General features: G+C 40.4%; 1 protein-coding gene across 2 annotated transcripts in view; it reads left to right on the top strand.

Moving 5' to 3' along the window:
• Positions 1-430: 430 nt before the first annotated feature.
• Positions 431-25,899, top strand: part of TOP2B (DNA topoisomerase II beta) — a 63,036-nt gene continuing 37,567 nt past the window's right edge. The window contains exons 1-5 of one of the 2 annotated variants that reach the window (XM_009905443.2): positions 431-718; positions 20,876-21,049; positions 21,708-21,798; positions 24,217-24,280; positions 25,077-25,222. In XM_009905443.2, coding sequence (XP_009903745.2) covers positions 668-718; positions 20,876-21,049; positions 21,708-21,798; positions 24,217-24,280; positions 25,077-25,222 — 526 coding nt within the window. In that variant the 5' untranslated portion in view covers positions 431-667. The remainder of the gene's footprint in view (positions 719-20,875; positions 21,050-21,707; positions 21,799-24,216; positions 24,281-25,076; positions 25,223-25,899) is intronic. The other variant, XM_054161249.1, reaches the window with a different exon arrangement.

Here is a 25,899-nt window from a genome sequence, read left to right as displayed (position 1 = left end):
GACGCGGGTGGGGGAGGGAACGTAGAAGATATTTTATTATTAATCTGTTTTCTGGGCCTTTGTGGCTGCGGGGGGTGGGCCTGGGAGTGAGGAGGAGGAGGAGAGGAGGAAAAGGAAGGGCGGTAGTGCTACGGTGGCGATAGTGGCGGCTGTTGTTGCCGCCGTGAGGTGGAGGGACCAGCAGTCCCTTTAAACTAGCGACAGCCGCAGGCCCAGCCGCGCCCGGCCGCTGCCTCCCGGCCTCGAGTTTGAGCGCGGCGGCGGAAGGGCGCTTTGTGCGGGCGGCGCAGCCCCCTAGCTGCCCTTCCTTCCTCCAGTCTCCTTTGCAAGAAGCTTTCTCTCCTCCGCGGGGCTTCGGGCGGCCACGGAAACCGTCGTCGCAACTAGCCCATCCTGGCTGGTGGGTTATTTTCCCTCGCCTCAGCTGTGCTTCTCAGCATGAACTAGAAGCCAGGCTGAAAGGAGCAGGGGGCTCTGGCTGTTGGGGTGGTTGTGTAAAGGCGGGCAAGGGGCAGCGGGGGCTCCCGGGCCCGCGCGACGCCTGAAGGGCCGAGGCGGAGCGCGAAGGGCGGGCGCGCCGTGCTGCGCGGCGAGGCTCTCCGTCGGTGCCGGCCTGCTCGGGTGGCTCCGTGCGCCCTCGCCTCGTCGGAGGAGAAACGGACAGAAAATGGCAAAGTCTGGAGGAGGCGGTGGCGGCAGCGGGGGACTGACATGGGTGGTAAGTTTTGAGGTTGTGTTCTGTTGTGTTTTGCTTGTTTATTGTTTGTTTGTTTTTTCTTTCTTTTTTATCTAGTGTGAAGAGGGCGGGTTGGCTTTTAAACCAGAAAGAAACTTGACGGCTGCAGTGAAAGGGGAAGCGCTGTATGGCGGCTCGGTGGAGGGGTCTGGGGCGCGGGGTGTAGAGGTGGGGGTAGAAGACAGACGGGGCTTGCGGTTGGGATGGGCCTTACAGGAGGAGAGCTTGCAGCCGTGTGGGGGCTCCTCAGGGTGCTCGGTCCTGCAGGGAGAAGGTATGTCTGTGATCAAACTGGTAGGAAATTTCTGTCTTGGGTGGGTCAGTAGGGCTGTTTTGTAGTTACCGTCCTGTAAATAAGATGTGGTCTGGCTGTTGTCCCGCAAACGTCGCTGTTGCTGCCTTGTAATGCTAGGACATAGTCTTTGCAGGCTACCAAAAAGGGGCTTCTTCCCCAACTGTCTGAACAAAACAATACCTGAAGTTCCTAAGTTTCTGAGATGGGTAGGAGGAGGCTTTCAGAGACATTCAGGAGGCTGGAGCTGTGTGCTTGCTATTGTGTCTTGGAATTAATTGTTTTCTAAAAGTTGTAACTCTGTAAGCGGGTGAAGAAGAGGGATTTTTAAGGCTTTTCGTGGGTTAGTCCCAAGTTGTAACAATTGAAAAGGTGCAGGTCATAACTGACTCTGGAAACGGTAAATTATTTTGAGCTTTTCTAATGTCCTTTGAGAGCATTAACCCTGACTTACAGTGCCGAGGGATGCTCTTCGTCTGTAGTAGTAGTGGATGTTCTCTGATTTCGGTAAGATCTGAGGAAGGAGGAGTGAAGATGACCTGAAGGGATCTGGTTCGGCCAATCAATAACTTGCTTGCCTTTCGGTATAGAGTTCAGTAGAGGGTAATGTCTTTAATGTTTAAGCATATGCCTCTAAGAAGTCTGATTGAAGAGAATACCAAACTCGTTCTTCTGTTGTGTTTGCATCTTTGAGCTATTGAAAAAGAATGGGAATAGCACTATTGGGGTGAAGAAAGCCTGTGTGTTCTGATAGTGAACTATTTATGCAGTTCTACTGTATTTTATGTTGGCATTTTTTGTTGTTGTTTTGGTTTTTTTCCCCTTTGTTTTCATTTTAAGCAAATGGCAGCATGGAAAGGTATTTTAAAAAATGAGCAAGTTTCTGGATGTTCCACTTGAAATGAAACACTTCAGATATGGGAACAGCTTAAGTGGAGAAGCTGAAACTCTTTTCCTTTCCTTCCTACAATATTGTGTGAACCTTGTCTACTGTGATCTTTGGATAAATCTTCAGAATTAATATTTTTACCACATAAGTTGGACTAAGTAATTGAAAGTTTTACAGAGCATATAGAAAACTGCAGAATGAAGTGTGAAAAATCACTGAAGAGGCATTTTTAATGGAACATGTTCTTCAGTGTAATGGAGGTAAAATTACAGGGAGTCAACAGTTTCCTACAATTGAAAACAATCAAACTTTTCCCTATAGCAGTAAAAATTGGGTTGGAGTAGATGTAGAAAAATAGTTAGATTTTACTTAAAATTTTGTTCACTTTTTTTATATAAAACAGTAGGATGTTGTTTCTTTCTCTCAACTGCATTTTAAATGCTGAAGACGGGATTTCTGAGCCGGTTGCTAAAGCAAAACCTGTTCAGTGTCAGCTGCAGAACACTGGCATACAGAAGAGCAATATTGTTGCGGCAGCAAAATGGATGGAGCAGCGGCTAGTAATTGGCTTAGTGTGACAGGCTGAAAAAAAGTGGTAGTTCAGGTGATGGTTCACAAGTAGATACCATATACTGACCTTGAGGAGGAGAGGGACAGAGCTAGGGACACTAATAGTTTCAGCCATCTGGTTTTAATTTGCTTGCCATAGATCTGCTGGATATGCAACTACTTGCTATTTGCTTGTAAATTGCTTCGAAAGTGCTTTGATTTTTTTGTTGTTGTTGTTAAAGGCTTTTTACTAGTGTGCTGGAACCACTAGTTTCCTAGTGATGTAGTTTCTTAAGACGGTGTGAAACAATTGAAGGGTAACACCACTAGTTTCCTAGTGATGTAGTTTCTTAAGACCGTGTGAAACAATTGAAGGGTAACGTAAGTTTTGTTGTGAAAATGGAGAAACGCTTAAAACTTACTTTTCTTTTTTCCAAACTAGGGAATGCAATATGCATAACCTGATGGTCACCTTTTAGTAAAGGGTTCAGTGTAGAACTTGAGCTTTGATTGTTATTTAAAAGTCATGCTTGTTCATTGGCTCACCTAATTAGGTGAGATTTGTCTGCAATTGTGCAAAACATGCTTCATGTGTTAGAGAATTTACCATTGAGTGAATTTCTTAATGAGAACATCATACAAGCATCAAGCAATACCTACTTTTACTTTTAAAAGCAAGGTGAACCAAGAACAAATGGAAACAAACAATAAATCATCTGTATTTTCTGCTACCTGTTAAGGAAATTAAAGAAGTGTGACTGGCAATGCTTAGCTGGTAAATAGGCATAACTACCAGTGATGAAAACACACACGAGTATATATACTGAAAACACTTATTGGGAAAATCATTTAGTGTTGTATTACTGAAAATAACCAAGATAACTTCTGATTTATCAAATGTGCTAGTTTGTTTTTTGTCTGGTTACTGATTCTCATTTTCATTTTTAAATCAGCTGTGGCTCCTTGCTCTAATAGTTGGCAGAAGGTGGAGTTTTGATTGTTATTAATTACTTTTGGTGGATAATTTCCAGGGGACACCTGTGTCCCGGTTTGAACTGGTTGCCCTTAGAAAAGCCACAAAGTTGCAGTCCTTCAGAAGGTACAGAGAGTCCAGGAGGTGTACCAGACAGTGTAATATTTTTATTTCCTCCCATATATCCTGCATCTCTACAAATGTGGCTGCAAAGTTGTTGTCTTTCTCTTTCTTCCTTTTCTTCTCCCTGGATGCAGTGAGCTACATTATCTGGTGTGGGAGGAGGATGGTTCCAGTCTTGTCTGTGGCCTTCAAGGCCAAAGTAATTTTTACTGCGCAGTCTTGGTCTGTTTAGGTTTAATGCCAGTAACTAAGGGAAAGTAGTTTCCAGCCTGAATCCAGCCTAGCAATGGGAAGGAAGAAAGAGCCTTGGGGCATATCTTAAACCCCCGATGGCAGAGAGAAGGAGTAACTGATGTTAGGCTGGTTGGGGGAAGGTTTTGGGGGATTTTCATGTATCCTGTATATGTGTTAGGTGTTAAAGATTCATGTATTCTGTATTTTCCTCTGTATTTTTGAATACAATTTTTGTATTTCTCTCCAATTCAGCAGGAGTCCCTTTATTTTACTTCCTTTGGAAGTAAGAGTATTCTGTCCTCTCTTTAAACCAAGACAACCTGCAAAAGCATTAAGCTGTATTAAGAGTTAAAAAATAGAGATCCCTAAGGAGAGGAATTTTCATTGCTGAAACATAACATTTTCTAACACTAGAAAAACTTTTGACAGAAGAATGAATTAGTATCTTCAGCCTTTGTGTTTAGGGACTACAGAAAATGTGCTGGTACAGTAACGGTACTTTTTTCTAAATATATATATATCACTGCCTTTCATGGTGATGATGAAGTCATTAAGTAACACTGAAGTGTGTTGGTTCTGATAGGATGGTAATGCCCACAAAAGCTGTGGAAGAGTGTTTCAAACAAGCATCATTTGCTTCTTTCAATGTTTCCAAGTCTTTCTACTTAACCCTAAGAGCTACATGAACTAATAAATGAAAGGGGAGACTCCCGATAATAATTTAAGGTTTTGAACACTCCTTCCCTTTTCCTGCCCCCTGTGGAAGGGATAGGTTTCAGTTCTAGGAAATACCTGCTTAAAGTTGCTACATGATGAGTGTAAATGTGACTTGGAAAAAAAATGTAATTAAAATCAGACCTGTGTGCTAGTGTAAATAATTCTCCTTTATTATTGTTATTACTGTTTATTATCCCTTCAGTAGCTTCAAAATCTGGAGTAGATGTTTGAAGTTCCTACCTCTAAATGCTTTAGATCGCTTTAGTTGCCTGTCTGGACCCGGGTTAAAGCTCAGAACTCAGAATTAGTTTTCTCCTCTTTCTGTTTCTTCACCGGCTGAAGCTAGGCCTACAACAGAGTTGTTACATGTACTGTGTTAGTTACTGTTTTGTCTTTGCTATGTAGCGTCTGCAAAGGGGAGAGACAGTGTTACCTTATTGTTGCCAAGTCTTCTTGTAGCGCTTTTTTTCTTACTTTTTGTAACCATCTATCTTTTCTTTTGCTGTTATATCGACCGGCGAACTGCGGGGGTTTGTAATGCGTTTTGTAGGCTTTGAGCGACGTAGTACATCAGCAGCTGGGAAGCAGCTTTTGTTGCATTTCTGATTCTGGTGCCCTTAAGGAAGCAGCTTGTTGCAAAGAGATGTGATGACTCCTGAATATTCTAGCACTAGAGGGAAATGTCTGTGGCTAAATTGGGTGAGTCAGACACAATAGCTCTGAAGAGGGATTTGTTAGATGTTATGGCTTGCTTGCCAAATGCAAGTTGTTGCCTCTTATCCTCCACACCACCATCTAGTGAAATACTTGGTTGTCTTCTTACTGGGTCCAGTCTTTGTGTTAGAGGTTTGAGTAGTTCTGGATCAAAGAAGAAATAAAGATTATACCAAGTAGATATTTGGTGCTTGAACAAGATTTGGGCTACCTCTGTGTCTGCAATTGAGTCATTCTTACCACTTAATAACATGCATCTTCACCCCAAGTATTCTGAGCTGGGGTGAAAGCTTGTTCTGGTGTAGGTGTTTTTGTTCAGAAAAAACGGTTTCTTTGCCATTTTCTTCAGGTAGTTCAATAATGAGTATTCAGAAGGTGGATGTGAAAAGCAGGAAAAGATTCTGTCCCTCCTCAGTAAGTGAGGATCACATCTGCTAGTTTTGAAACTTCAGTGTATTTTGAAGTGCGTGGTGTTAAACTTCTGATGTGGGAACAGCTCACGTAGCTTCATTCAATAAAGCTATTCTAAAATGCCACCTGCATCTTAATGCAATTTCATTTTACATGTAAATACAGCTTGCCACTGAAAGGAAGGTAGTGCTTTTAAATACTTTGTTAAAATGATACATCTGTGTATTTGTTACATCTAAACAATTCTAATATGTGTTTGGTTGTTGTGGTTTTTTTGGTTTTGTGTTTGGTTTGTTTTTTGGTGTTGTGTTTGGTTTTGGTTTGGTTTTTTTTTCCCCATCAAGAAAAAAGTCATTAGCAAAGCTAGTGTAAAGGCTGCTTGAGTTAGCACATGTTTGAAAAGTTCATCTCTAAACATCAGATTTATATTTTCCTTTGTTGGATACAGTTTAAAATGTTACCTTAAGTGGGGGTGGGGGGGGTGGGGGTGGGGTGGTGGAAAGGGGGTAAAAGAAGATTGAATTGCTTAATCCACTATGTATGTTTTTTCCTGATTTGTGAGGTAAAATAGCAATTAAATTTTTAAGCAGTTGTCCTTGTGTGGAAGCTCTGTCTCTTCAAGAGGTATTGATTCTTTTTCTTTTTTCTTTTTCTTTTTTTTTTAACGACTAAGTGGATCTGGTTAGGTTGAAGATTCCTGTTCCTTCTTAAAGACATTGAACAGTTGTGAGAAGGTATATTAAAAACTCTACAAATGTCTGCCTTGGTGAGGTGCCAAAAACCCACACCAACTTTCTTAATCTGTGAAGCAATCTTCAAGGAGAGGGAAAGAATAATATTTTTTTTCTCATGACAAAAATCACCAAAGCTGTGAGATGATACAGAAAAGTTATTTTCTCAAGATAAAGGAAGCCAAGATAAAGTAGGGGGGAGGAAAACAACCACAAAACAAACAAAACCTCTTGCAACCAGATAGCTTGATATGTAATGTTTCTATAAAGGCAGTTACAGTTCCGGTGCTCCTTAAGCAAAGTATCTTTACCTGCGAGAAACTGCATGGCGTGAGCTTCACTGGAGTTACTGAAAAGCAGCTGATTAGCCTCTGGTAGGGCTGGGGTATTTTGACTTCAGGGAAGATCGTGTAGTTGTGTATGAACATTTCAGTTTTGTGTTTATTCCCTTGGTAGCTGTATATCATGATATAAAGATACAGGAATGACAAGGTGTCTGGAGAAAAATGGTACCATTTTAGACCAGCTGATAAAGAAAAAATTTTAGTGCATGCAGTCATTCAGGGTGTTGCTGTCATGCATCACTACAGAGCTGTACCCTGGCTGAGGTCTTGTGTTTATTTTTGTGTGGTGGGTTTTTTTTGTTTGGTGTTTTGTTGTTGTTGTTATTTGGAATTTTTTTGTCATACACAATTGTCCTAATTTAAAAGTCTTTACCACCACTTTTGTATTATACTATTATTATGGAAACTTTGGCATTTTGTATCACAATCTTTGACTTAAATGGAGGCAAGTTAAAATAGAGCAGTTAAAAGAAGGCAGTTACTCTGTCATAAGCATGTGTAAGTGCATGAGGAATCAACTGAGAGGGAATTTTGTGGTGGAGAGAAATGGGGGGAAGTGCTCCAGATACTTGAGAGAAGGCAAACCTGAAGTGTTATCATGTTAACCTGCTCTTCCTGACACAAATTAAGTCTTTCAGAATATGCGATGTGGACCTTCTTTGCCAGTTTAGTGATTAAACATGTAGGTCAGGTAACAGAAAGATGATGAAAACACTGAACAACCTAAAAATTAATCTCAACATGTATTTGGCATTATTTCTTGAGTCTGTTATGGAGGAGCAAATTCTTCTGCCAAGATGCAATTCTTAAATTGCAAATTAGAGTTTTGATGGTCTTCAAGATTGTCAGCATTTTTTGTGATCAGTCCTGTAAGTCTTTTCAGAACTTCTGTAGCAATGTTGTTGGAGGAGGATGGATGGCTGTGTAAGGGAGTTTGGGAACAGTGCTCAGGCTTCTTTGACTCATTACTGCCTGTTTTCCTCCTGAATTGCTGTAAATGTATTGAACACCAAACCTGTTTCCTTCTCACGGAGTTTAATATGGGATTGAGACTAGAATATGTAGTGTATTTGAGACTCGTAAATCATTTAGGATTTGTTGACTCTCCAGAGGAGCAGGTGACATTGCATAGTAGGAATTGAGCAATTAAAGTCATGCTAGGTGTGTGTGTGTTTGCTTTTTGTTGTTGTTGTTTTTAAAAGATGACTGGATGATTATTGACTTCAATGTGTCAGAAAATAGTATATTTTGAAAATACAGATTACTAGAAAATGTGACCGTGTTAGTTTAGACACTTCTACTAATAGCAGATGCGTATGTCATAAATTTTTAGTTTGTTTGTTTGGGATAGTTATTGTTATTATGTTACTCTTGCTTTTCTGTTGACGATTCAAGTAGTATTTGTCATATTGTAGTCCTTTCTAGGACACCATATTTGTAGAAGTACAAGAACCCCAAGGGTCACAGTCGGTGTTGTAGTATTTCAATGCAGGGTCAACATGCAAATAACATAAAGGTGTATCAATCCTAATACACTGAAAGCTGGTGTTTTCATGAGAGTTCAAAAATTTGTTGTACAATGGAGAGCTGCTTCCTAATGGACAGTGTGCAGTTGGTTAAGTAACCTGCAAGTAGTGTTTGGGATCTCCTCTTAATAATGCAGAAGCTGACTAGAAAAGTAGAGTAAAACCTTTGTGTGGGCTCAGACACAACTACCAGTGTATCACAACTTTTAACACCTGTTCCATGTTGCTATGCCAGTTAACAGGAGTGAAAAACTTGCCTGTTTGATTTGCTCACACTATCTATTAATGTCTTGAATGTTGTCTTATTCATGCACGAGGCTTTTTTACAGTTATTTTCTGCAATTTGTTTATTAGTCTGTAGATAGTTCAACAAGTTCAACAGACTAGAAATACCTTGCATTACAGCATGGGCCCAGCTGTCTGTAGAATCTGGAAGAATGGATTACAGTGCGGCTCTAGGCATGAAATACCTCTCATACAACCTGAAGGAGTTTAAAAGATTTCGTTCCATCAGAGCATCTTTCAGGTTGTGTTATTCCCCTTCAAAGTGATCTTTGCAGTTGGGAAATGTGAAAGTGCTGAGCGTATAGAATACTTGTGTAGCACTCAAACTGGTGGTGCAGTAATCGTTTAAAAGGGCAAGGATGTGGGAAACACTTGAGTTATAAAGAGGTGCTGCCAGATGCTGATAACCTAAACTTATGTCAGCACTGTCATGTTTTGGGTAACATCCTGACATTGGCTTGGCTCAGAGCCCCAGCACTCTTACCCAAACCGTTTGACAAAAATGATGCCTTTCCTCCCCTCCCCCCCCCCCCCCCCCCCAGTGCCCCAATAAGGATTTGCACTGACACAGCTTCAGAAAGTGAAAATAATGAATAGACTTAGCTTAGTAAAGGGGCAGATACAATGTATTCAGGATTCTGGGTGATAAATGCACTAACTGCAAGTGACTGAGCTCAAGTTAATAAATCCCAGGTAGCATCCAGCAAAGCTGGAGATGCAATTTTTGCAGTAATGTTAATATATGGTAGAAATGCAGCAAACCTTGAGCTGTATGTTGAGTGTGTGATTGTCACCAAGAAGGAATCCTGGTCTTGGATGATGCAAAAGGAGCACAGCCCATTGACTGTCCCTGTCTGCTAAAACCAGTCTTAACTGGAGGCATTCCCTTCATGTGTTTGGTTTTTTTTTTTGCATACTCTTACCTTAGCTGTTCCTGCCTTGGAGGTGACATTTGACATGATTTGGATGGAGAGAGGAGAAACATATGACTATGTTTAGCACGTACTCCTTTATCATACTAAGGGGTGTCAACTTTATTAAAATTGCAGTTAATTAGGTGCTATACTAGACTTCAAAATCTGTTGTGAATCTGCACGTTTTTGTTGGTGTAGCCTTCCTTCCTAAGTTTTACCCAAAACTGGGCCATCTTATCATCCCAAAATTCCTTCTTTCAGCCATTTGGCAGGCCAGCTCGGTGGATCTCCATTTCCTGAGATAACATAAACATCTCTTGGTTGTAAGTGACTTTGGTTCTGGAGTGCATTAAATTAAGTTGGTCCCATGGTAAGCTAGGCAGTTATCCCACATCATCCACCCGATGAGTATGGTCACTCAGTATGGAATGGTGCTCATACAGTACAAATTGTGAGTATCCCTTATACTGTACTTCTCTTTCTCAATACCCAGATGCATTTCCAATTATGTCCAATCAGATATTGTGTGCACCTGATGGATCAATATTTGGCCTAGCATAGACTTACTGCAATAAAGCACAAAACACAGTAGTCACAAGGGCAGTTACCAATACCGATTGGAATAAACTTTATAATCAACTTGTTAAAAGGGAAACTAAACTATGGAAAAAGCTTATTCGACCACCTCACCTCTGTAGTGTCCCTTAGTTCTCTGCTGCCTTTGGCAACATGTTTTGTAGGATGTTCATTAAGATCTGAAGTTACATTTGGTATGTGAACACAACAAATATCATTAGTTAGACTCAAATATCTACATAGTCCATTTATATGTAATAGCAATCAGACATCTGATCATCGAAGAATGGTGGTGAATGGAGTTAAATCTGGCTGGTGCGCAGTCACTAGTGACATCCCCCAGGGTTCAGTACTGGGGCCTGTCCTCTTGGATGTCTTTATCAATTATCTGGATGAGGGGATTAAGTGCACCCTCAGTAAGTTTGCAGATGACACCAAGCTAGGTGGCTGTGTGAATCTGCTAGAGGGTAGAGAAACTTTATAATGAGATCTGGATAGGTGAGACCCATGGGCCAAGGCTAATTGTATGAAGCTCGACAAGGTCAAGTGCCAGGTTCTGCACTTGGTGAGTTACAGACTTGGAGATATGTGGTTGGAAAGCTGTGCCTTGGAGAGGGACCTGGGGATGTTGGTTGATAGTTGACTGAACATGACTCAGCGGAGTGCCTGGGTGGCCAAGAAAGCCAGTGGCATCCTGACTTGCATTAGAAACACTGTGGCCATCAGGAACCAATGTACTCAGGGTTGGTGAGGCCACATCTCGAGTATTGTATTCAGTTCTGGGCTCCTCACAATAGGAAGGATATGGAGGTGCTGGAGCATGTCCAGAGAAGGGCAGTGAGGCTCGTGAAGGGTCTGGAGCACATGACCTATGCAGAACATCTGAGGGAGCTGGGGTTGTTAAGTCTGGAGAGGAGGAGGGTGAGGGGGGATCTTACCACACTCTACTCCTATCTGAAGGGAGGCTGGAGTGAGGAGGGGGACAGTCTCTTTTCCTTGATGACAAGCAACAGGGGATGTTTAGGCTAGATATTATGAAATACATAGAATACATAGAATAAACCAGGTTGGAAGACACCTTCAAGATCATTGCATCCAACCCATCACCCAATCCAACACCACCCAAACAACTAACCCACGGCACCAAGCACCCCATCAAGTCTCCTCCTGAAAACCTCCAGTGATGGCGACCCCACCACCTCCCCAGGCAGCCCATTCCAATGTGCAATCACTCTTTCTGTATAGAACTTTTTCCTAACATCCAGCCTGAACCTCCCCTGGCGCAGCCTGAGACTGTGAGGCAGCATGTAGACCTGGTTTAGTGTCGACCCTTCCGTACTGGGTCAAAGGCCAGACTGATGGTCTTTGAGGTCTCTTCTAACCAGATGTGTTCAGTGATCTGCAACATCGAGTCAGTACTGCAGTTCCATATTCAGTATCACTTGTAGTGGCACATTCAATTCTTCCAACTCGAGACCAGAAAGCAGGGGCGAAAAGTTTGTTTCCTCCAAAGAGGACAAAAAGTCAGCGGTCCCAACGTGTATAGATGTTGTTAACCTGCCAGAAGACTGGTGGTCCTGGTGCCATCACTAGTGACTCATACAGTATGTCTCCTAGAGCATATACCAGCTTCAGAACATATTATATCCCACTGGGTGTTGTTATTAGTTAAATGAGACCAGGCATCATTAAGATGTATGGCATAATTACGATAGACATGTCCTATCCTCACAGCTTGTGCAGCTGGACCTATTGTTTTTATCTCCTTGTCAGTGGTATTGCATGTGTGTCCTTTGGTACAAGTACCACTCATTCTTTTCATTTCTCAGTTAGTGGAGGCTTGTGTATGAGTGGGCAGATGAAAGAGTGCAGGAGGAGTCATTCAGTTGTTCCAAGGATCACAGTTCTCAGAATCATCAGGTTGGACTCGATGATTCTTGAGGTCTCTTCCAACCTTAGTTATACTGTGATACTGTAATCTGTAGGAAAATTGTATTAATTAGTCTTAAATTTTGACACTAATTTCTTTTCCACAAGAGTCAGGGGTTTTTCATTCTTGTTTCTGAATTTTATCTGGAAAAACAAAATTCTTAAAAGCTAAATGAGACACCAAAGAATCCATATATGTATTTTTGGATACTTCATAATTAGTATCAAAATTTGTAATAGGAATACAACTTATCCATGGATACACAACTAAAAAATGTATCACCTTAAAAAATAAGTAGTCAAATTTGATTAATTTGCCATCGTGCATGGGCGCTTACTTTCAAAGACAACAGTAAGGATCGGGATTTGAATGTACTGCTGATTGTATCCAAACCTGTGCCAAGTAAAGCAGAACTGTTACTATGCTAACTTACATTAATTCACTTACATTTTTATATCTAATTTTTTTGGCCAGAGGTAATTACAGTGAGTGTACATGTTTGCACAAAAGTGGTATTCTGCACTTTTCAAATATCTTGTGTAAAAAGCAAATCCCTAAATTTTCACTTAACTCTAGTGTGCTACTATATTGTGTATTAATAATCCTAAAATAAGAATGGTGGTGCTTTTATTTTCTTTAGCTATTTAATAGCAAGATGAAGCAATGTAGTTCTAAGAATGTAATTTCATGGTGGAACTAAGCAGTCTAATGATATCTGCTGAAAAGCATGGGATTTTTAACCTGACCCTCCTAGCTGTATGTTCCTACTCTTTTCATTGTACCATTACTTGTCTGCTTCTCTAGCAAGCTTGTTCAGAAAAATAAGCCAGTGGACAACTCATTGCACCTGGGTGATGGGGAAAATGGGGGAAGGCTCCATTTGCTCCTTGAACTGGCTTATTGTGCAGTCAGTTTGACTCCACTATATGGAGCAGAGAATTGGGAAGGAGGAAAGAAAAATGGATTTTATTCCCTTTTGGCAGTAGTTGACCAGTCTGTTTTTTTGTAACAGGGAAGTCTGACCATCCTCAAGCTATTCTACAGCTGAATCATCATCATAAAGCTATGTCATGTGATGCTTTCAGGGTTCAGAGCAAATTGTCCAAATCAGGAGATAAAAAATTTAGGAATTTAAAATAGACAAACATGTTAGTCTCACTGGAGTGAGATGATGAACTCTGGAGGAGTTCACTGGGAATTCCTTCCAGTGGTCAGTTTGGGGGGAATGTGATAAAGAGAGATATTTCATGCCACTAACAATATGCAATGGTCTATGGAAATTTGACGTGGTAACAGGAAACTGTTAACTTCTGTGTGTTTTCATCCTGGTAGGAGAGCCAAACACACAGCAGGAGAGTAGTTTGTTTCAAAACTCCCTCCAGTATTGTTTTTGTGGTGGGGAGATATTCTTTGGGAAAAAAATTACAGAATGTTTAGGTGATAATGTATTTGTTGTCTATTTTTTTAAGGCAAGAAGAGGTTATTATCATACAATATATAACAACACACTACAGTTAAGTGCATGTTATCTGTAGAATTACCTGGTAATTACCATATTGCACCAATAAACTTTATTGAGGTGTAGCTTATTTTCTTCAGAAGATGTAGTTTTATTTTGAACTGTAAGTGGTAGAAAATCTACCACATCCCTACATTTAATTTCTTACTTAAACTCCCTAGGTTTAGCAGCTTAATTACTCTCAAAATTTGCTGTTTTATCCCACTCAATGTGCTTATTCTGCACTTCAAGGGAATGTAGGACACGTGGCATATGCTTTTCTTAATACATTTACCTTTCAGAACAATATTGCATATAGTGTTTTTAGGAGGCTAAAGCAGAAAAGCCAAAACAAAGGTAACTTTTGTTCACATACTGCTGCCTCTTCCTTGTTCATTTATGCTTGATTGCCAGTGTAGAAAATTAACCTCTTTTTTTGGAGCAAATACAGGTTTTTGTTTGCTTGGGTTTTGGCTGTTTGTTTTTTCCTGTGTGTGGTTTGTGGTGGTGGTGTGGGTCTTTTTGGGGTTTTGTGTATGGCGTTTTGGTTGTGTGTGTTTGCGGGTTGTTTTGTTTTTTAAGGTAGTTTACAGTGTGGAGGAAATGACAGTGCCCAATGCAGGATTAAGGCTGTGTAAATAGGGAGACATACTCATGCTTTTCAGGATTCTCAACTTCTTGCAACAGTGTGAAATTCTGCTACTTAAAACAAAAACTTCCACTTAAAGAAATCAAACCAGAGATGTATACTCCAGTTATTGGAACATTGAAACTGATGATGAAGCTTATGTTCTTTGTTGCAGTTTAGTGTTTTCTTGTCTCTTTAGCTAGGTATAGTTTTGCTCTGGGGCTGCCAAAGTGTCCAGATACAATGTATTAACATTTAGCGTGTTGAAGTACAGCTGTTTGCAGCACAGGTAACCAAAACTCAGCATGGTGACTCAACACAACTTCAAAACACAAAGGAAGATGACATGGCCTATTTTTTGTCAGATAAAGCTAATAAAAATCTCTGATTTAATATGAATGTCACACATGCTCTGTTATTTGCAAAAATTTCAATGGAGGAGACTGTAAGAAGAAAAAAAAATGAAAAAGGGAAAATGTGAAGAAAGATGTCAAATTCACATTTGGGAGTTGTTAGATTGAAGGTAGACAGTAAAGTTTGTTGCCAAACTGTCACCTGTGAAAGGCTACTTGAGTCTTGACTCTTGAGATCACTAAAACAAAGAATGACTGTAGTCTTTGCATAGTACTAACTATAGTTGTAGTAAAAACAGCTCCAGAACAGCTGCAGTCCTCACAGTCATGCTGGAGAAAATGGTTATGATAGTGTGTGTATAACAGTCTGTATGGAGTAAATCATGCAGCAGCTGCTATCAGCAGAGAATCAGTATGTTTTCCCATGCAGTTACTGCTAAGCTGTTTAAATGTCTTAAGATGCTAGCTATGTCACAGTACAAACTGTAGCAGTGTGCTTATAAAGAAGGATGCATGAAGTAAGTTACAGCATTCCAAACTACCCAAGAATGGTCATGCTGCTGACTTACACATATGTGGATGTATACATTCATCACTTTTCTGCAGGGTTAGAAATTCTGAAAGATAATAAAGAATCTGTAAAAATCTTGAATTCACAAGAATATTGGGAAAGGCAAACATTGTGTCTAAAAATAAATTAATTGGCAGCATTAAAATTGAGAAGCAGGTCCTGAAAATTGAGTAACCTGTAAACAAAAAAACCCCAGACTTACTGTGGAACAGAAGACTTCAGCCCATTGGCACTTGGTTAACTCTCTTTAGGAAGATCTTTCATATAGGACAGAATACAAAAGGCATTCTTGAGACAATTCCAAAATACACAGAAAAAATTGCCAGTTTAACACTGCAGTTTAGTGCTTGCTCAGTTAAAATAATCAAAAGAATTTAAAAAGGAGGGGAGGGGGAGATTTTGCTTTCTTGCTTTATTTTTTTTTTGTGTTAGGTAGAAACTCAGCAGATGAAGTCACTTAAAATTTTTAAAATTTCTAAGTTATCAGGGAAAACATAATGGAAAGACCACAGAAGATATTTGTGTCCACAGATCTATGGCACTGATTCAGCCATGAACATTTTTAAAAATTGTTTTGGGATGACCTCTTGTAATGGCTTGAATCAGAACAAACGGGTTAACCTGAACCAGTGGGTTAACCTGTCTGTTCCCCCAACACAGAAGTGGTGGTGGTGGGTGGGAAACAACACACGAAACCAAACTGTGTTGAGACAAAAAGTATGGGATAAGAGTTTACTGAGTAAATAACTCTTGTCCTTGTTTTGAGCCACAAGCTGCTCTGGGCCAAGGGACAGAAAAGATATTCTACTCCTTTTTGGGGAGTAAAAGTGAAAATGCTGCACACTGATTGGAAGTTTAAATGGAAATTCTATTTAGAAGTATATATAAAATGGCATTCAGGTAGAATGAATACATTGACAAATAAGGCTGAGTCTACCAGGCTACAACCTTTCAGAATCCTCCATCCCTACCAGCTTGAGCAGGCCAAAAGTGTCCTTCCATTAGATTTAGGCCTACCAGGACTTGTGATGTGTCTCAAAATTTCCCTGACAGCCAGAGCTGTTTCTCCCCACACAAACCATCAGATAAGAGGCATGAGCCCTTCTCGAGGAGAAGAGGAGAGAAGAGATCAATAATCAGCTAGACACTGCCTTAAATAGTGGCAGTGGAAATTGGAACAGAATAACGTGTTACAAAATCCTGGGGAGACCAGGTCTGTCCCTTAGGACTGTCTGTCTTTTGGAGAACTTTGTCTTTGTGGTGGTCTTAAAGATACCTGAGCCTCCAAAGGACCACCCATGATCAATTACCTTAGCCAATTTGCAGAGAAAGCATGGTGCAAAGTAGTAGTGAGCCAAAAGCCCAAGCCGGAAAACTACTCCACCATCCTTCCTTGTCCCACTGCCATCACAGTGGAGCAGCTAACACCCAAAGCAGCAACCAAAACAGGAAGCCTCCCATGTTACAATCTGAACTTTGAGTCCCATAATACTTTGCTCCAGCCAGTACTCTCATCTTTGAAGCTGGCATGGTATGGATAACAGCAGCAAATTCAACTCAAGCCATGACACCTGGAAACATCACTTGAAGTCTAAGAATATCCATTCAAGACAGAGATACAGAGACTTGGAGTTGGTCTTCTCTTTCAGAGTACATCACAGCCCAAAAGACTTGGTCTGGGAAACTGCAGTTTTGCAGAGTTCTGATGCTCACGTACCTGGATAATAATGTTAGTTTTATGTAAATAAACATTTTGTGGCTTCTGATTTTATGCTTGTTTTTATGGTATGTTAAGTTATGTAAGTTCTGGATGTTTGTAATGAGTATGTTTTGCATACAGAAGATATGCTATACTGGGAGAATTGTGCAAATAAAATCTGTTCTGCTCTATGATAATGAACATCATCAAACATTTAGGTAGAGCATACTCAAAAGGTGTTCATACTATCTTAGTAAAAATTATAGAATTAAAGTTCTTACAAGTTTTTGTTCTTGGAATAATCATTCACCAGGAAGAAAAAAAAAATAAATAAAATCCTATGCTACTCTTGTGGGTGTCCTTTGCTGCCTGCCTCCCCCCCCCCCCCCCCCCCCCCCCCCCATTTCCCCTTAAATCAGACTTTATCATGTTATAGTTAGTGTATTATAAAAGACAATAGGCATAGCTATCACAAGTAGAATGACAGAAAATCCTTACTATGCTGAGTTAAAGCAAGCTTCTGCAGCACTAGTTCTCTCTAGGGAGCAAAGTTTGTTGAGGGTGTGACCTCTGTCAACATGACAACAGTCTGGCAGTACTGTCTCAACAGATACAGTTCTGATATTCCACACATTTCTTACTGATGTGTTGAAGAGTGTAAGCTCCTCTAAGTTGTCAAATGTTTCTCTGTAAAACAGAAATACATTTCCTTGCATTATATTGAAGGCAAGGGCTTATATGAACCCCTTACTAATAATTCTATTCCATAGTCATTTTTCACAATCTAGAGGTACTGTGTCACAAGAAAACAGACTTTCTGGTCTGCTGACTCTTGGCAACATGTTGTGGGGCAAGTAGAATTATTTGAGATAGCAATATTGCAGCCTAAATTTATTAGGCTAAGATTCCAGGTCTTATTCCATGTTAATGCATTAATGAGTTGTGATGCACGGTTAGACCCTGCCCCTCGTATGCTGTAAAAGTAGAAGCATTTTGGAGCTGTCTCAGAACAATCCTAAGACTAAAATACTGACTGCCCAGAGAGTGGTGGTGAATGGTGCTACATCCAGCTGGCGGCCAGTCACCAGTGGCGTCCCCCAGGGATCAGTGCTGGGCCCCATCCTCTTTAATATCTTCATTGATGATCTGGATGAGGGGATTGAGACAGTCATCAGCAAATTTGCAGATGACACCAGGTTAGGAGCAGACGTTGGTCAGTTAGAGGGCAGAAGGGCTCTGCAGAGGGACCTCAACTGACTGGACAGATGGGCAGAGTCCAATGGGATGGCATTTAACAAGTCCAAGTGCCGGGTGCTGCACTTTGGCCACGGCAACCCCATGCAGAGCTACAGGCTGGGGTCAGAGTGTCTGGAGAGCTGCCAAACAGAGAGGGACCTGGGGGTGCTGATTGACAGCTGCCTAAACATGAGCCAGCAGTGTGCCCAGGTGGCCAAGAGGGCCAATGACATCCTGGCCTGTATTAGGAATAGTGTGGCCAGCAGGAGCAGGGAGGTCATTGTGCCCTGTACTCTGCATTGGTTAGGCCACACCTTGAGTACTGTGTGCAGTTCTGGGCCCCTCAGTTTAAGAAGGACATCGAGAGACTTGAACGTGTCCAGAGAAGGGCAACGAGGCTGGGGAGAGGCCTTGAGCACAAGCCCTATGAGGAGAGGCTGAGGGAGCTGGGATTGTTTAGCCTGGAGAAGAGAAGGATCAGAGGTGACCTCATTGCCCTCTACAACTACCTGAAAGGTGGTTGTAGACAGGAGGGGGTTGGTCTCTTCTCCCAGGCAACCAGCACCAGAACAAGGGGACAGAGTCTCAAGCTGTGCCAGGGGAGGTTTAGACTCGAGGTGAGGAAAAAGTTCTTCACTGAGCGAGTCATTCGTCATTGGAATGGGCTGCCCGGGGAGGTGGTGGAGTCGCCGTCCCTGGAGGTGTTCAAGGGGAGATTGGACGTGGCACTTGGTGCCATGGTCTAGTTGTGAGGTCTGTTGGAACAGGTTGGACTTGATGATCCTTGGGGTCTCTTCCAACCTGAGTTACTGTGATACTATGATACTTCCAACCCAAACTGTTCTGTGACACTTGGCAATGCTTCTTTAGTAACACTTCTCATTCTTCCTGTTCCATGTATCAGTTTCTTCCATTTCCAGATATCAGTTTAAAGTATGTGTTTGCAAAGTCCTGTTTCTTTTTTTCTTGCTTAGCTGGTCCATGGCTAATCGATTTAGGATTGTGGTGGTGGTGCAGATTAAGCCCAAATGACAGTGAAGAGACTAAATTAACTTAGATACCAAAACACTTCAATCACACATAAATGCAATTTCAGCTTCCCTGTTTGGTGTGAGAGGTGATGTGCTCTGGAAGAAAAGTCATGAGAGTTATTGTTGTGATTCCAACTCTGCTGCATGTAAGCTTGGTGCAAGTTTGTGAGGTCCCTGAGTTCGTTCTCTTATTTTGATGCTGTCAGTTACAGGACTGGGTAGTAGAGAATATTTGATTATTATTTGGCCTGTTCAGGTTTATTCATTGCCAGACAATTGGTGGTTATCGTCACTGGTGCACACAGTCTGCTTGTCTCAAAGATTCTTGAAGTATGTGTTTCGTAGCATTTACAGACTTTTGCAGTCTGTAAAGAAACTCGAAAAATGTCATCTCTAGGTCTGTGAGCCTGGAAAAGAAAAGTAATTCTCCTTGGTCTGAATAAAGTGAAATACTTTATTCCTCCTATGCCTGCTGAGGGAGTGGGGGGAGTAAAATAAAAGCATCAAGTAGAATGTGGAGAAGATAAATTGAATAATACAGGGAGAATTGTCTGTGTTAATTGTATGCTGTAAGTTGGTATTTGGCCTTATTAACTCTGTTGAAGTGATTTGGGCGAGTTCAATATCCTTTGCGTCTTGTTCCTGTGTGTTTATAGGCTTTCTGACCCTTTGGCTGCAGCGCTAGTTGAGGCTGCAACAAAGCCGAGGGTAAGAGAGAAGTGAAGGTACTTTCTTCTTGCTGGGAAATACACATGGTAACTGGTGAATCCAGGCTTGGTGTTTAACCTGCATTTACTTTGTGTAGAGATTTACTGGGAACAGCTAAATGGGACAAAAATATTTACCTCTGTTGCAAATGGGTTTTATCCTTTTTATTTATCTATTGATGGTTTTAGTGGTCATGTAACACCTGCAGCAAAATTGGTAAGCCTCTTATAAGAGAAGATTTGGGGCATGTGGTGACATTTTATTCCCTGTTATATCTGTTAACTAGGTAAATAAATCATGTGAATTCAAGCTGTGTTTGTTGGCATTTAAAGATAATTCTAACTTATAGGCAAAATGTCATACTTAGTCTCCTGGTAGGTATGCACTTGCTGTCTCAGAATGGGGTGTTTCTGTTTGTGTGCTCTGAGAAATCTTGATTTTTCCTTTTGTGTGGTTTTAGTTTGACAAAAAGGAGGTATTTATCTGGAGAAGTTTGCTGAAAGGTGAACTAAATCTGTACATCTTTCTCTCCAAAGCATATTAGTTTTCTGTAACACTACTTGTTCTTCTACTTGAGGCATTTTTTTATGATCTTCAGCCACATTAGGCTTGAATTCTGTTTAAATTCCAACTTCAGCCTATGTAATTCTCTTTTTTTACAGTCCTTGGTTTATTTAATCATGAAGTATTCTAAACTGGGATTTTATCAGGTTTAATTACTTCAGTGAAATAAAGAATGTAAATTATAGCAATTGAGAAGCTATAGGAGAGGTATAACAGTGTTTCTTAAGTCCTACTGAATAAATTGTCTGAACTAAAGTTCAGAAGAGTAGTTTTACTGTTCTTATTCAGGACAGTAATCAGTGGTTTGGATTTAAATGCTGAAGTACCAAATGGATGTTGTAAGTACTTCACCTGTGGAAGTGGGTGTCTTTTGTAACATACTGTTATTTCCTATTTTCATTTATCATGCTTAGTAAGTCACTGAAGTTTGAGTATGTTAGAGTGTGTTAAGGAACTGTCATATAATTTGTTTGTTTGTTTGTTTTTTCCTGTGGAGAGGGTAGCTTGATATTGATGCATACAAAAATGTAACATTTAAATTACATGTTTTGATTATAGTTTAAGTGTCTGACAGGGTTTTTTTGTATCCTGAGAGCGACAGATTGAATGAATGAGGTTGATTGTTGGTGTCTTTATTTTTTAGACATTATTTGATAATCAGATCAATGCTTCAAAGAAGGAAGACTTAGAAAATGTTAATAAAAATGACACTTCAAAGAAGATGTCTGTTGAGAGAGTTTATCAGAAAAAGACTCAGCTTGAGCACATCCTCCTCCGTCCAGATACCTATATTGGGTCAGTCGAACCATTAACTCAGGTAGGTGTCACTAAATTTATAGTTTTAAGAGTTTTTGTTGTTTTAACAGGGAAATAATTATTCTGGTTAATAAATAGGCATATCTCTACTTCTCTGAGTATTCTGAATTACCATGCTAAAAACTGCGGTCATGTTTATGTATACATACATGTGTGGGATATAGAACAGGGGTCCAGTGAAAATGCATTGCTCACCTGAAATAACATGCTAAGCAAATGATGAAGTTCAGTCATGAGTGCACACCTAGGTGTCTAAACTCAGTTCTATGTGTATTTACAGACATGCCTATATACACACATATTTGTCTGTAGCATTTGCTCTAGGTCCAAAATTTCTTTGGCCTGTTCAGCTAGAGAACAGAGAATTTAAGCCTACAGCTGGCACTTTTCCAGCTGTTTTTTTAAATTGCAAATTGCTTTGAGCTTTACTGTCTTCACGTGATGAACTTCACACATTGTTGGAGTTCCCCACCAAGCAGAAAACGATGGATTTTCACTATGGAAGTCTGTTGGTAACATAATTTTTGCCAAACATCTGCTTCTGCTTTTGTCTTGCGTGACAGCAGCAATGAAATTGGAAAAGTTTGAAGTGAATAGGCCTTAGAGAATCACAAACTGGTTACAAAGACAGTAAATTATTTTATTTTGTTTACATGTAGCTAATGTGGGTTTATGATGAAGATGTAGGAATGACTTGCAGAGAAGTTACCTTTGTTCCAGGCTTGTACAAGATCTTCGATGAAATCGTTGGTAAGTACTTTTAACAATACTACTGCTTTAGCATTGTGGAGTGCACACTTTTTTGAGCACTCTCAGAGCATGTTAATTCATACTGAAGTTTAGACCATAGAGTTAGAGTTCCACTGAACTGAAGTGCAGTCAAGTTTTATTGCATCCCAGTGCTACAGAATAGGTTAAAAAGGGAAGTTTTCGGTTGCACTTGTAAAGAACTGTAAATATTTGTAACTTAACGTCCAAACTAGATCATTCTTTATGATCAGTATTGTTACAAGGGTTTTGATCTGCAAAGTTTATTAGGATCACAATTTCAAGTGACATTTGAAAGAAGATTATTATTCTGAAGTTTGATCATAATTCTCTTTCTCTAAAAAAGTGGTGATGATGGTGGATAATGTCTAGACTTGAGGCAGTTTTAAAATGTGTATCATGCTGCCATTCAAAAGTGTGGTGTCTGAGGCACAAACAAATCACAGCATCGCAAGCACGGTTCTTAGAAAATTCTGCCCTAAGTTCCTGAGTCACTGTAGTTTATTTCTTTACATTCTCTTGGTGACAGGCACACACTGAAGACTAACAACAGAGATATGCAACATCTGAATGGTGTGCTGCCTACTGAACTGGTATTTTGGGTTAATTGACATGAAATCTTGGGATAATTAGTATTTATGAAGTTATGTTGTAAGGATTCATGCGATTGCATCCTAAACTAAATTATGATCTGCTGAGGTCAGTGGAGATTTTGTCACGACCTGGGTTCAGCACTTCTCCTCTGAAAGTACACACCATCATGGGAGGGAGTCTGCTTCCATCTTGTTCCATTTAAAAAGAAGATCATTATTGTATCAGTAGCATAGTACTGTTCGGTTTACTGCTTGTTTATGTGACACCAACCAGTGCTGCACAGAATGTGGTTTGAGAGCTAGGGGTCGGTATAATAACATTATGAAAACTGGACATTATAGCTGTGTGTACTTTTGAATGAAACTATACTTCAGAATTTTAGCAAAAGCACCTGGAAATGTCTGCTCTTTTATTGAGATTCTTATAATCTTTTAAGATCTTGTCCTTTGGTATTTTGGGGTTTTATTTTGGTCTTTTTTACAGAATCACAGAATTATTGAGGTTGGAATAGACTTCTGAGATCATCAAGTCCAACCTATTCCCTAACACCACCACACTGATTAGACCATGTCACTAAGTGCCACATGCAGTCTTCCCTTGAACACCTCCGTGGACAGCGACTCCACCACCTCCCTGGGCAGTCTATTCCAGTGTCCAATTCCCTTTTCTGTGAGGAAGTGCTTCCTAACATCCAACCTAAACCTCCCCTGGCACAGCTTCAGGCCATGGCCTCTTGTCTTGTCACAAGTTGCCTGGGGAAAGAGCCTGCCCCCACCTTACTACAACTTCAGGTAGTTGTAGAGTGTGATAAGGTCCCCCCTAAGTCTCCTCTTCTCCAGGCTAAACACCCCCAGCTCCCTCTGTCTCTCCTCATCAGACTTTCCCTCCAGTCCCTTCCCCAGTCTTGTCACTCTCCTCTGGACCTGTTCCAGCACCTCAATATCTCCCTTGCAGTGAGGGGCCCAGAACTGCACACAGTACTTGAGGTGAGGCCTCACCAGTGCCAAGTACAGGGGCAGAATTACATCCCTAGTCCTGCTGGCCACACTATTACTGATCCAGGCCAGGATTCCATTGGCTTTTCATGCCACCTGGGCACACTGCTGGCTCACGTTCAGCTGTTGTCAAGTACTACCAGGTCTCTCTCTGCCCGGTTGCTCTCTAGCTACTCTGTCCCCAGCCTGTAGCACTGCATGGGGTTGTTGTGGCCAAAGTGTAGGACTCTGCACTTGGCTTTGTTAAACCTCACACCATTGGCCTCAGCTCATCCTGCCCAGGTCTCTCTGAACCTCTTTGAAGGTCTTCCTACCTTCCAGCAGATCAACTCTCCGCCCCCAGCTTGGTGTCATCCACCAATTTGCTAAGGGCAGACTCCATCCCCTCATCCAAGTCATCAATAAAGGTGTTGAGTAGAACGTGGGTGATGAGGCAAATGCTGAAAATGGTTGTAATGTGTTTTCATGGATAGTGGCTGTAGTGACGTTTCTCATTTCTGTTGTTTGTTGTTAATATACATTGGAGTGCGGTTGAACAGACCCAGAAAATACATGTCTATATTTCTAAGATAATCTAATTGTGAGAAAGAGAGTCAGTAAATATCAGAAGATTGAAAAGTATCTTCTTGCAGATACTTGACTGTATTTGTAGGCTTCAGTAATAAGATGCAGAATATACAAAGAGATACCAGATTAAGAAATAGCCAGACTATTGTAACTTGTGGTAGAATATGCATATGATCAGTTTTACAGATCAAGTAATGAATTGTTGCTCCTACAAAGTGTTAATTTGTCCTATTTTATTTCACAGTAAATGCTGCTGACAATAAACAGAGGGACAAGAATATGACTTGTATTAAAATATCCATTGATCCGTAAGTAAAAGCTATATTTCGTTTACTTTCCCTGCCAGTGCTATTGTACAAGTGATTTTGCTAAACAAAATTGGATTTTTTCAGAAGCAAAATAATACTTTTGGAATTATTTCCATTTGGCTTTATATCTTGACATGAAAAGGGTGAAGTGGTTAACAGTAAGTACTCTCATTCTGAATTTACAAAAATTTGCTTTCTTAAAACACTCATTAATGTTTAAGTAAAACTTAAACCCAGGAAATCACAACATTTGTGATTAGATGAAAGCACAGCAGTACATAACTGTATCCAGCCAGGTTACTCATAAATCTCATAAACCTTGAGGTTTTGTAACATAATTTTACATCTCTTGAACTTCTATGTTAACTCATTTAGCATTAGGTTAAGGTTATCTTATCAGGCTGAAACTGCAAATTTCAAATATGTTACTAGCACTGTTACATGAAATTCAATACTTAAAGAGATATTTCCTAATGAAAAGCACCGTAGTTAAATAGATGCTAATTGTGTTCCTTTAGTAGTATCATTTCAGTGACATTTAACTGAATAATGAAGGTTTTAGAAATTTAATTTTCACACCTGATCTTTGGGATAAATGTGCTAAGAAGTCATTTTTTTCTGCAAGTTTTCCTTCTAAGACATCTAATAGGCACAAAATAAGTGTGGGGGTTGTTTTGTGATTGATAGGGCTGTGAATAAATGTGGTAAGAATATGGTACTGTATTTCATAACTGGTGGATTGCCTGAAAGATTCTGTTTTCAAGGGACACTGATTAATGTATTCACTGTTTTTTAGGGAATCAAATATTATCAGCATATGGAATAACGGAAAGGGTATACCAGTTGTGGAACACAAAGTAGAGAAAGTATATGTACCTGCTTTAATCTTTGGGCAACTGCTGACATCCAGCAACTATGATGATGATGAGAAAAAAGTTACAGGCAAGACTATTTAATACGTTTTGTCTCTTCCAACCTGGTTTATTCTATGTATTCTATTCTATGTATTCAATTAAGCCATTGTTTGCTTTTCAGTATGTTCTCCCTTCTTTTTCTACTCCATTTCATGACACAAGATTACTTAGTTGCCAGTACTATAGCTCTTTCTTTGAGTAAAATGACTTAAAGAAAAAAACTTACCTTTTCTTTTTGTTGTGGTTTGAGCCTTAACTGGAATTTAAGAGCTCAGATGGTGCGAGACTGAGAACTCCTGTCCTGCTCCCGCTTCCTCTTTCCCTATAGAAAAGGGAAGGGGAAAGAATAGGGAAAAATAAGAGAAAAAGGGAAAAAGGGAAAGAAAAGGGGGGTAAGGAAAGAGGGAAGGAGGTAAGTCTACCGAGAAATAATTTGGAGTCAGTCTGGAAGTAGAGAAGTAATTATTTCTTTAAATGATATATATATATGTAACGATAACAGGAAGGGTTCACAAGGGTAAGGAACAAGGATAGATAGGGAGATATACAAAACCAACAGTCCTTTGGGGAAACGTGGATGTGACAAGGAGAAAGACCAGGACTGACCACATGGCAGAACCAGGAAGCCAGAAGCAACTCTTGGTCCTCTTGCACAGGCAAAGCAGGAGCAAAAGAGATGGGAAATGGTTGCTGTACCCTCCCCTT

This window comes from Dryobates pubescens, chromosome 4 (genome assembly GCF_014839835.1).
Source record: "Dryobates pubescens isolate bDryPub1 chromosome 4, bDryPub1.pri, whole genome shotgun sequence".
In the NCBI taxonomy this organism is placed as follows: Eukaryota; Metazoa; Chordata; class Aves; order Piciformes; family Picidae; genus Dryobates; species Dryobates pubescens.
The sequence above is the reverse complement of the archived record's forward strand: the minus strand, read 5'-3'. Positions and strand labels throughout refer to the sequence as shown.